The 13,135-nt window shown below is 35.8% G+C and overlaps 1 protein-coding gene across 1 annotated transcript; it reads right to left on the bottom strand.

Annotated features, from left to right (window-relative positions):
- Positions 1-8,941: 8,941 nt before the first annotated feature.
- Positions 8,942-9,475, bottom strand: LOC115696545 (uncharacterized). The gene has a single exon (XM_030623441.1). It carries the CDS (start codon positions 9,473-9,475, stop codon positions 8,942-8,944), a length of 534 nt encoding a protein of 177 aa, XP_030479301.1.
- Between the last annotated feature and the right edge of the window lie 3,660 nt (positions 9,476-13,135).

Here is a 13,135-nt window from a genome sequence, read left to right as displayed (position 1 = left end):
GAACAGCCCGAATCAAGTTTAATTCTAAGAAGTTTTTACTTTTAGAGAATGTTTTATATATTCCCAATTTTAGTAGAAACTTGATTAGCGTTTCATGTTTACAGACACAATTTTATATATTGAATTTTTCGAGTTCAAATTGTTCAATTTCTCGTAATGGATTTCATATATGTGTTGCAAACATGGAACGAGGGCTTTATGTTTTAAGACCTGATACTCAAATCTCACTAAATACTGAACTTTTCAATGTAGCTAAACCTAGAAGCCTTAAGAGAAAAGAGATTGATAATGATGATCAAACTTATCTATGGCATTTACGTTTATGTCATATAGGTTTTGATAGACTCAATAGGCTAACCAAAGACGGTCCATTGAAAAATGTCGTCTTAGGAGAACTGCCAGTCTGCGAGTCTTGCCTAGAAGGAAAAATGACCAAACGTTCTTTCTCTGCGAAGGGAGAGCGTGCCAAAGAACCTCTAGGGTTAGTACATTCAGATGTTTGCGGACCGCTGAATGTAAAAGCCAGATGAGGTTATGAGTATTTTGTCACTTTCATTGACGATTTCTCTAGATATAGTTTTCTTTACCTAATGCAAAAGAAATCTGAAACGTTTGAAAAGTTTCAGGAATTTCATGCTTTGGCTCAAAACCAATTAGGTAAAACATTAAAGATCTTGCGAACTTATAGGGGTGGAGAATATATGGATATGCAGTTCAAAGATCATTTAATTGAACTTGGAATTGAATCCCAATATACTGCCCCAAGCACTCCACAGCAGAATGGAGTTGCAGAAAGAAGAAATCGCACTCTCTTAGAAATGGTTAGGTCTATGCTGAGTTATTCAACTCTGTCAACGTCCTTCTGGGGATATGCTATTCAAATGGCAAACGACATTTTAAATGTTGTTCCATCTAAAGCAGTCCCTAAGACACCCGTCGAACTATGGAATGGTCGTACACCTAGTTTACGCCATTATAGGATTTGGGGGTGCCCTGCTCACGTCTTAAGAAAGAAAGAAGGCAAACTGAAGTTTGCATGTTTGTCGAAAATTCTAAAGAGACTAGGGGTGGACTATTCTATAGTCACAAGGATAACAAAGTGTTTGTTTCTACAAATGCTACTTTCCTTGAAGATAACTATATGAAAGACAACAAACCGAAAAGTGAAATTGTATTAGAGGAAATGCTCACAGATACTGTTCCTTCAAATGTACCATCTTCTTCTACTCAAGAAGAGGAACATCCCACTCCCTCAGTTGTAGCAACTGAGAAAACTACTACTAAAGCTCCTGTTCAGAAGGTCACCGCTCCTCGTCGTAGTGGGAGGGTTTTTACAAAACCATCTCGTTATGGCTTGGATGGTGAAATCAATATGGTCGTTGGTGACGGTATTGATGACGACCCATTAACCTATAAACAGGCAATGGCAAGTCCGCAACGGAAGCGATGGTCAGCCGGTATGGATTCAGAAATGGATTCCATGAAAAAGAACAAAGTCTGGGAATATGTAGAACCACCTGATGATTTTCGTCCAATTGGATGTAAATGGGTCTACAAGAAGAAAAGAGGTGTTGGAGGCGAAGTCGAAACTTTCAAAGCTAGACTGGTCGCCAAGGGTTATACCCAAAGAGAAGGTGTGGACTATGAGGAAACTTTTAGTCCGGTTGTCATGCTCAAATCCATCCGAATTCTTCTCTCCATAGCTGCCGCTTTAGATTATGAAATTTGGCAAATGGATGTCAAGACAGCCTTTCTTAATGGGCTTCTTGAAGAAACCATCTATATGGAGCAACCAGAAGGATATGTTCTTCCTGGGCAGGAGAATAAAGTTTGCAAATTAAATAGGTCCATCTATGGACTTAAGCAAGCTTCTCGCTCATGGAATAAAAGGTTTGATGAGATCATCAAAACCTACGGCTTTCATCAGAATGAAGATGAAACTTGTGTTTACCGACTCAAGGAAAACCAAGTAGTAGTATTCCTGGTCCTTTATGTTGATGACATTTTGATCATTGGAAACAATGTCAAGAAAATAACTCACATCAAGGAATGGCTTGAAACTCAATTCGACATGAAAGACTTGGATGAGGCAGCCTATGTTCTTGGTATTCAGATTGTCAGAAACCGAAAGAACAGATCCCTTGCTCCCTCTCAAACATCTTACATTGACAAAGTTCTAGAGAGATTTTCCATGACCAATACCAATGGGGCAAACATGCCCTCTAGACATGGTATCCGTCTATCTAAGGAACAGTGTCCTACTGATCCTCAAGAGATAGAAGACATGGCAAAAATTCCTTATGCTTCTGCAGTTGGAAGTCTAATGTATGCTATGCTATGCACTAGACACGACATCCGCTATGCGATTAGAATCGTGAGCAGGTATCAGTCAAATCCAGGACGGGTACATTGGAATGTTGTTAAGTATATTTTGAAATACTTAAAGAGTACAAGAGATTATGTATTAGTCTACAAGGGTGGTGCTTTAAATCCCTTAGGCTATACAGACTCAGATTTCCAGGGATGTCTTGAAGACAGGAAATCTACATCTGGGATGGTGTTTACTCTTGGGGGTGGAGCAGTGGTTTGGAGAAGTGCTAAACAAACTGCGATTTCGGATTCTACCATGGAGGCAGAATACATAGCTGCGGCTGAAGCAGCTAAAGAGGTTGTCTGGCTTAGGAAGTTCTTCACCAGTCTCGGTGTAGTTCCTCGAATGGAAAGGCCTCTAGTCCTGCTTTGTGATAACACTGGAGCTATAGCCAACAGTAAGGAACCTCGGAGCCACAAGAGAAGTAAGCATATAGAAAGAAAGTATCATATTATCAGAGAATATGTGGCAAGAAGGGATGTACTGGTGGAGAAAGTGGATACGCAGGATAACTTGGCTGATCCATTCACCAAAGTCTTGGCAGTAACTTCATTCGAAAAGCACCGTCAGAATTTAGGATTAATTGAAATGTACTGATTTGTTTTATATTAGTGCAAGTGGGAGTTTGTTGGGTTTTATGCCCTAAATAAAACTCTGTTTCAATGTAATCCAGATTATTCAATATCAATAAAGTAACAGAAGTAATTTTTCATTCACTTGTGTATGTTTTGGTTCACTTAATCAATTGCTTGTCTATTTGATTTATAAATTCATCCAAACCCCTTTCACATACTTGATCATGTTTATTGTGTTGTCAATACAGTGGAAAGTAAACATGACTATGTGAATAAAGTATTCCTAGATTTATCAGAACACTGGGTTTTACTGATATGATAATCTACAATAGAGTTTACTTACATTTGGAGAAATGTTATGTTCTTTCCAGAACATAGGTTAAAGTAAAGCTCAGGTTGGATGCATGGAGTATGCATTGGAATGGACCGATATTGAACTTTAAATTAGATTTTGAAACTTACCGTAAACATCTATTCAATTCAATATCATAAGTTGATCCTAGATCACATGATCGAAATCCTGATATGGTTAGGCTTAATTTCAAGAGTATTATTCGTGTTCTTTGATTTGTTAGTTAAGCTTAATCTTTACTCTGGGCAATACATACATTTTGGGAACACGGTAGTGCGGTTGAGTGGGAGCGCTAACATAAATATGGAATCTATAGCTTCTATCTAGTGAATAGTAAGCAAAGGGTAATTTCCTTCGAGCTTAACCAAACGAGATAAATGATTGAGTACTCATTTCACTTAGTTGAAATATCATTTATACAGGGTTAAGTGTTTTAAGGATAAAATACATTGTAGGGTGTTACGGTAATTTAGTCCCTTTACAGTGTAAATCATCCATATAGAGGATCATTGATCACATTAGGATTATAACAATGGATAACTAATAATGTGTCTATATGGTGGAACATATAGAGCATTCTATATACTGAGAGTGCAATTCTGAGTTCTATGTGTGGATTCAACGAAGAATTAATAAGTCAGTGAATTTAAGTGGTAAATTCTAGATCTGCTTTTTGGAAGCTCGGATATATAGACTCATGGTCCCCTCACTAGTTGAGATGATATTACTTGTAAGACTCATTTAATTGATTTTAATTAATCAATTAAAAATTCTCAAGATAGACTTGTCTATTTGATAATTTATCACTTATTAAGGGCAAAACAGTAAATAGAGATTTTGAAAGGCATATTTATTAATTAGGAAACTTTCATTAGTTTCATTATTAATAAAATAAATGACAATATATTATTTGATAATTAATTTTAATTATTAAATAATTAGATTTGACATTTATGCGGTTTAATAAAGGAATTGGCAGTTTTTGACAAAACAGGAAACTATCAGTGTAGGAAAAAGGAAAGTTGGAAAAGTGGCAAGCCTTGTTTCCACAATGCCTAGGCCGGCCACTTAGCTTCCTTTTCTCTTTGATTTTTTCAATTCCAAATGTCAATCATAGCCCTGGGTGGTCTTCTATAAATAGAAGGCAAAGGCTTCAGAGTTGAACACAACTGTACAACCTTTTCACAACATTATTCTGAAAGAATTTTCTCTCAGAAAATTCTCTTTGAGCCGCCACCCTCTTTCTCTCTCTTCCTTCACTGTTTCGAAAAGTATAAGTGCTAGAGTAGTGCCCACACACATCAAGTAATACCTTAATCATAGTGAGGAAGGCTGTGTAGAATTCAGAAACAACAAAGAAGGACTATCGGGCTCAGATCTTGATTATGCTCTGCTACAGAAAGGAATCAAGGGTTAGAGATCTGAGTGGGAGGAGACATATATTCCGCTGCAATCACTGTAAGATTTCTGATACTCTTATGTGTTTAATTTCCTATCGTTTTAGAAGTTCATATTTAGGTTGTTAAATCAACATACTTGTGAGTAGATCTAAGTTCCTTGTAAAATAACTTCCAACAGATAGTTTCGTCTCTCGAGCATTTTCTCCATGAGTAGCTACTCGTAGTACTATACCAACTATTTCCTTCAAAATATTCTTCCTAAGAGTGACATGTGTAGAGGGAGTTGAACTGATTACTCATGTTCACCATGTCTCCGTGCACCCATGGGAAGTATTCATATTGTTGGCCATTAGAACCTCGAGTGAAGTACCTACACTAAGCACCTCATCCATCACAGAAATATTTTTGAGTGTGGAGTAGCTCGCTGATCTTGACCCTCTGAATCTCAGAGTCTTCACTTTTATGGTATAACTTCCAGGTTCTTTCCCTAATTCTGACTACAGGTCCCTTTCCTTTTATAGGGTCATGGGGTTGTTTACAGTCATTAGACCTATGAAGAGAATCCCATGGAGGAGATTGGTTTTCTGCATTGTTCGAATTGCTTTAGGCAGAATTGCAGTTGATCCTATCAACTGCGTGTGGTGGACATATAGGTCTGGGATCACAAGTCTATGTCCTTTTGGATGCTAACTCGTAGCTCATTCCCCTAACATGTGCGCTACACATCAGGGGGAGAACCCATAGATCTATGTTTCTGAGTGTGAGTCCTTTCGGACGCTCGCTCTCACTTTGCTTACCTACAGGAAATATCATGGGCAACTGCTTGTTGTGTAGTGGCATGACTAGTAGGAGTGGTAGTGTTGCTCTACGCGATCATAGATGATTGCTTTCTTAAACTTATTAATTCCTTTCATAGCAAAGCTTCTAGTAAAGAAATCAAACTGTAATCGAGAACTCAAGTTGTGGCTCTCAATGAAAGCATAAAAATGTTGATGCTAAAAAGTAGCCAACAATAGCTCGCTAGATTGGTGAGATGAATAATAAGTTTAAGTAAATAATCATAGAGACACACAAAATTTATAGTAGTTCACTCCCCATGTCGCGATGGTAATGGAGCTATGTATACTTTGAGTTTTTATTTCTCACGAGAATTATAAGAAAACTGGCTAAGTTTGTAAGCCTTAATTTCTAGAGAGAAAGACTCTTTGGCCTTATGAGTACTTTTCTGAACTTAAAAAATGAGCTAGAGAAGCTCTCTTTTTATGGGGAATGAGGTCCTATTAAAATAATAATATAATAATCCAAAAAATATGGAAAAAAAAAGCATTTAGGTTATTTTTGACTGTTGATGATGATCTAGCGGTGAAATTAACTCTCGAAGTCGTTCATCAACTTTCGAAACATGAGTTGCGTCCGGGAGATCCACTTCAGGTAAGTTGTTGCTTAAATTTGTAACTCTCTTAAAGATGAAATTTAGAATTGATAAATTTATAATTTTTATTGGAGTGTGAGACATTACTTGATAAAGCATTGAAATAGCTGTGAAACTAAACTTGAATCGTGAGAATGAGATCAATATCATTGGACTTATGGCTATTTTACTAAAGGTTGTTCTGGGTCGAATGCCCATGTTGACATCCCAGCACCCAGGTTGATATCTAGTGCCCAGGTTGACATGTGACGCCAACCTAGATGCTGGGTGAGTAAGAAAATGTATTGGTGATGTATTTTTTGATGCTTAGGTGATATTTGGGCATATCTTAGGCAATTTCTGTGTTTTGGTGAAGTTGGTTAGATGTTGTTGTTTCGTAGAAATGGGAACCTCAAAACTCCCTGATTTCTGAATGTCACTTTGCCAAAAAAATGAAAATATGAAGTTATGAATTTGACTCTTCTGAGTTCATAACTCTTAGTCACTATGAAAAACTAGACAAACGATCGAGATGGAATCAAAATCAAATAAACAGAACCCAATGCACAAAGCCATATGTCAACCTAGACATTAGAGGCTTCTTTTGGAGCTTTTGGGATGCTATTTTCTCACTTCTAAGGTTCTTTAACTTGAGAATGAGGTCTCTTACTCTATTTTTAACCATTTCAGAAAGAATTCTCGGGGTAGAATTTGCAATTAAGTGATTGAAACCAACACACTAGGTTGATTGTCAACCTAGGCATCTTGCCCAGCACTAGGTCAACTTTTGTGCTGGGCTCAATTTTGATGCCCCTTGGTTTTGTCATTTTCTCCTCCAGTTTAATGCACGTAACACTTTTTTCAGAAACATGATTGGAAACAGCCCAAGTTGACAATATGTGAACCTGGGCATTGGGCCTAGTGCCAAGTGTCAATATGGGCATTGGGCCCAGTGCCAAGTGTCAACCTAGGCACTGGGTCAAGTTTCAAGCACTTAGATAGTTCTATTTGCTCCCTAGAAATACTTGAATCTTAATCTTTGATAGAAACATAGAATATGCTTGGAAGACTTTTCAAAGAAACTCCTCAGAATTGTCTCAAGTTAACAAAATGTCAACTTGGGTGCTAAGCTAGCACCAGGTGTCAACCTGGGCAATGATCTCTTGTTTTGTCCTCCAGGTTGGTTTGTTTCTTCCCTTGAAAACACTTGTTTACCCATTTTCTATGAAGACAAAGAAGATTCCTTAGACAAATTTTCAGTTTGATGCTTAGAAGTGGCCTAGGTTGACAAAATGTCAACCTAGGCACTTGGTGCCTCGGGTACTTGGTGCTCCGGGTGCTCAAAAATGAACGTTCTCTGAATTTGATTTTGATGCCTCTAATATGCTTGTGGCATACCTAGTTCACATCACATTACAAATTTTGACCCATTTGTACTAAGACATACCTAAAAACTGAAACACTAGTTGGGTCGTCAACCTTGGCACTGGGTGAAACCCTAGGCACTCGGGTTGATTTTTCGTGGTATTAGTTCTTGTATTCTTACCTCTCAAGCCTTGGACTTGAATGCTTCATGTCTTTATAGTAAAAAATACTGACAGATAGTGAGTTGGAAACAACTTGGAGGGATCCAAACTCCCATTCCAAAGTTCCCAAAGTCAACCTGGGCGCAGGGCTAAGAACCCCTCCCAGGTCGACTTGTCATGACTCGGGACTACTCAACTCCGAGATGTTTTCTTTCTTGCTACATGTCAAACATTGATGTCCACATCATCAGGACTATTTTTGGTGTAAGCAACGATATATTTATGAAACCTGAAAGGTTAATAAGTGCCATAGATTCTATATTGTATTATAGAATTCTCTCCTATCCCATTAATGCTCATGCTCATGAGTTGAGACTAAAACAAGAGCATGTTATTTTGTGAATCCTATTAGCCCACATTATTCTTTGAGGTTAACTTAGAAGATCATGGTGTGGTTTTTATCATCATTATCTTCATGATTGCATGGATATGATGATCGAAATAAATATGAAAAGAAAGCAAGGACACTTAATAGGCGTTAAGAGGTATTTTTCTGTTACTATTATTTCATTCTAATTTATTTTTGAACAAAAGGAAACTTTCTATTCAAAACTGAGCAAGAAATACAACCAAGGCAAATTCCTACAACAAACACGACAACCTACCAACTTTCCACAACTCTAATAATATAATTATCACCCTTTTTTACATTAGTAATAACCCCCAAAATACCCCACTTAACAAGAAATCTAATCTCTTTACAAACCACTTTAACCAAGCTACAACAGCTATCAAACACACATCTATTACAATTCCTCCATATCATATAAATTGTCGAGGCAATGATAGCATTTAGCACTTTATTCTTCAGCCCCATATGCAATTTTGAGCACCAATCAACTAGATTTTTTCTAGTATTCGGCCAATCAACAAATCCTAGCCAAGAGTGAATATCATCAACAATTTTCTTTGTAAAGATACACTCCATGAAAAGATGATCATGGGACTCCTCTTCAATCTCACAAACTGGGCAAAGAGATGAAGAAATGCAAATAAATTTGATCAAGTGGTTTCTTGTTAAAAGTAGGTTGTTTATAGCTTTCCAGTATGTGTACCTATGCTTTAGGATGACAAGCAGAAGAGGCGATATCGGATCACCTTGCCTCAAGCCTTTCTCTCCTTTGAAGGAACCCTCGATTCTCCCATTAAGAAGCAGATTATAGTTTGTACCCTTGAGGCTGACCATAACCCAATTAATGAACCTCGCAGAAAAATAGAAACCTGTTAGCAAATCTTCCACAAACCGTCAGTCAACATTGTCGTAAGCCTTGTTGAGGTCAATTTTTATAATACAACGAGCGAAAATGTTCTTTCTTGTATAACCCTTTAGCACATCCTGAAAGATGAGAAAGTTATGCGTGAGTAACCAGTTCTTCACAAAAGCCCCTTGGTTATTGTTAACAAGCCACGATAATATTACAGACATTCTGGAAGAAAGCATCTTCGAGACGCATTTGTATATGGTATTACAACAAGCAATCAACCTATAGTCCTTAGCATCAATTAGAGCTTCAGATTTAGAAATGAGAGCAATCACCATTTCATTCATCTCCTTTGGCATAGTGCCATTATGAAAAAAATCCAAAATAGCATTTGTGATATCATCCCCTATCTCACTCCAAAGACCTTTGAAGAAACCTGAGCCAAATCCTTCCAATCCTTGGCTTTTCGAGCTATGAATACTAAATAAAGCTTTTTTAACATCTTTTTTGTTGAAAGGACGAATCATTTTTACCTGTTGCTCTAAACTCAAATAATTGCCAAAAGCAAGAGTCTCCATATCTACCTTTTTAGTGGTTAAATTTTCTCCCCATTATATTTTTGAAATGGTTTAAATAATGATTAACCACTTTAGAGTAATCATCGATCACCTTCTCATTCTCCATGTAGGTTGTGATGCGATTCTCAAGTTTTCTTTTCTCAAACAGGCATGAAAAAATTCAGTGTTCTCATCTCTAAGTTTGATCCAACTAATTTTACTATGTTGTCTAACAAAGCAAGCATAACCTTTCTTTAAGTTAGAATACTCTAGCAACTTATCCTTTTCTTTGTTTTGCAGAATCAGGTTCAATGGGTCCCTAGCAAGGTCCTCCTGGACTCTGCTAAGGTCTTCTCTGCCAGCAAGATACATAGAGTGAATATCCCTAACATTCTCTTTGTTAAATTTTTTAAGCACATGTTTAGCTCTAAACAAGTTTTTCACCATATCTGACAGTTTTTTTGTCTGATTCTAGCAAGCTAAAACAGCCTGCTTGTACCCCAGTTGAAGGCCCCAATGATTGCAGAAACGAAAGGGTTTGAATCCCATGTTGCTATGATCTTGATGCTTGATTAGACAATAGCTATGGTCAGAACAAGGATCCCATTTAGAACAAGCTTCAATTTTAGGGAAAACTCTTAGCCATACTTCATTCACAAACACTCTATCAAGCTTTGAGAAAATTTTATTACCAACATCATGTTTGTTGTTCCAAGTGAAATAGGAGCCTGAACACTTGAACTCCATTAATTGACCTTGAGCAAGCCAATTTTGGGAGTCCTCAACTTCTTTAGCTTTGACATGATTCCCTCCTATTCTATCATTAAAATAGAGCATGGCATTAAAATCCCCAAAAACAATCCAAGGTAAGGAGGGCTTTGTTGGGATTTTATGCCCTAAATAAAACCCATTTCAATCTAATCTGATTAATTATCAATGAAAGATTAGAAGTCATTTATGTTTACATGGTGTTTTCATGTTTATGGTTTAATATATACAAAATTTGTAAGTCCCGAACATATAGTCATTCACAATTACAGTGATGTCAACACAGTGGAATGTGACTGTGATTATATGCTTCAAAAGACAAAGTCTCTGATTCATCAGTGCACTAGATTTATACTGATGTGATAATCAGCGATGAAGTGTACTTACACTTTGCATAAGTGTTATGCTCTTTCCAGAACATTGGCAAAGTATGCTAGTTTCGGATGTATGGAGTATACATTGGACTGGGACCGATATTGATCTTGGTAAAGATATTATAATCTTACCGTTGTATCTTTCTAAGTCAATATCACTGGTTGATCTTAGATCAAAAGATCTTAATCCTGACTAGCTTAGGTTCAATCTAAAGAGTGCTATTCATGTTCTTTGATTTGTTAGTTAAGCCTACTTTCTGGTCAAGGTGATACGTACATTTTGGGAACATGATAGTATAATTGAGTGGGAGCGCTAAACATATATATGGAATCTATAGCTTCTATTAGGACATAGGAGTGAAACGATGATTTCCTTCGAGCTTGACTTAATAGAGGTAAATGGAAGAGCTCTTGTTTCAGTGATTATATTTTAGTTCACTGAAATATCATTTACAGGAAGCTAAGTGTTTTAAGGATAAAATACATTGAGGAGTGAAACGGTAAATTTATACTCGGTGTAAATCATCTATAGAGGATCTTTGGTTCTTGAGATTAGAACGATGGTTAAATGTTTATAGCGTATCTATATCGTGGAACATATAGAGTGTTCTATATGACTGAGAGTGCAATTCCAAGTTCTATGGTGGATGCAATAAGGAATTAATAAGTTAGGGAATTTACTTGGTAAATTCTAGTTCTGCTTATTGGAAGCTCGGTTGTATAGGCCCATGGTCTCCATACTAGTTGAGACCATACTGCTTGTAAGATTAAGATAATTGATTTTAATTAATCAATTATAATTCTAAAATTAGACTATGTCTAGTTCATGAATTTTCACTAAGCAAGGGCTTAATTGTGAAGAAAAGAGATTCTAGGTCTTATTTATTAATTAAGAGACTTTATTAAGTCTAATTAATAAATATATTAAATGGCAATTTTATTTGATAATTAATTTTAATTATTAAATAAATAGTTTTGGCATTTAAATGGTAAGAATTGGAAAAATGGCATTTTTGAGAAAATAAGAAAATTTTTGTCGAAAGTGGAAAAATTCCAAAGTGGGGCAATTACCATGGCCGGCCACTTATATGGGATTTTCCACTTAAGTTTTCCATTATTTTAATGCCTAATAAATCTTAACCTTAACCTAGGTGGTTGCCTATAAATAGATAGTGATGGCTCACACTTAAAAGAGAGATGATGAAATTTCCTGCCTTCAGAAAAATTTTCCTGAGCCATCCTTCCTTCTATTTTCTAACCAGCCCCTCTCTTCCTTCTTCATATTATTTTCATACCATGAGTGATCGAGTGAGTGCCCACACACATCAAGTGGTATCTCAATCATAGTGTGTAAGGCTGTGAAGAATCTAGAATCAAGAGAAGGACATTCAGGCGCAGATCTTGGTGATACTCTACTACAAACAGGATACAAGGGTTAGAGGTCTGAGTGGAAGGAGCCATTAATATTCTGCTGCATCCAATGTAAGGTTTCCTAAACTTTATATGTGTTTATTTACATTGTTTAAGAAATTCATATTTAGGATGTTAATTAACATACATGGTAGTAAATCTAGATCCTGATAAAACATATTCCAACAACTGGGCTCAGAGCTATGGTAATGATTTACATTCATGAAATATGAATTAAAATGATGTTTTGTGTTGATTTGGATGGTTTCATGATGGTTTATGTGCTTATTTGATGATAATTTAGAAATCTCTGTATATGTTGTAAAAATAATTTTTATTTCGATCTAGAAATATTTTTACTGGAAAGTAGACGAAAAATTAATAAATTTAGGCTTTTACATAACCTAATTTGGATTTTTTATGAATTAGTTATGATTTTTTTGAATTTGGATGAAAAAATCTAAAATCGGGTTGCACTCACGCGCGCGCACCGAAGGGACAGCTGACATTTCCCACACGTCTTCAGACAGTCTGACCGAGGAAACTCAGACACGGGCTGTCTGCAGCTGTCTCACATTGAGCTCCCTCGGCCAAGTAGGTTGCATGCAGCCTCGTCTCTTGGCCAGATGCTCCATTGAAAAATCGTTTTTTTTCTTCATATTTTTTCATTCAAAAATCGTTTTTCATTGAAAAAAAAAAGTCAAGTTTTGGTAGAATTTTGTGTAGAATCTGAATTTTTAATTAAAAATCTAATTTTCAGGATAAATTAATTTTTATTAATTTTTTTAATTAATTAAAATCAGTTTTAGATATTAGTAGGCTTTAAATTTTTGAAAATTTGATTTCTCACAAAAAGAGCCTTATGGTTGATTTAAAAATTTTAGATTATTCTATTTATTTTAATTATAAGATTAGATATTACATTTTTTATTAAATATGAATGATCTTATTTTGGTATTAAAATATTGTTTTTTTTAAAATAATCTGGTTTAAATTTCAAAATTTTCTAACCATATCATATTTTTTTTTCAAATTTGTTTTTTTTTTTAAATATATTTTATTAATTAAAATTATAAGATTAGGAATATGTTAGTTTTAACATTTTATCTTATTAGACATTTTTTTTGTT

Source organism: Cannabis sativa, chromosome 7, assembly GCF_029168945.1.
Source record: "Cannabis sativa cultivar Pink pepper isolate KNU-18-1 chromosome 7, ASM2916894v1, whole genome shotgun sequence".
Classification (NCBI taxonomy): Eukaryota; Viridiplantae; Streptophyta; class Magnoliopsida; order Rosales; family Cannabaceae; genus Cannabis; species Cannabis sativa.
The sequence above is the reverse complement of the archived record's forward strand: the minus strand, read 5'-3'. Positions and strand labels throughout refer to the sequence as shown.

What these genes read in the sequence shown, in the direction of transcription:
- LOC115696545 (XM_030623441.1), bottom strand. Translation starts at nt 9,475, where the DNA reads ATGGAGACTCTTGCTTTTGGCAATTATTTGAGTTTAGAGCAACAGGTA.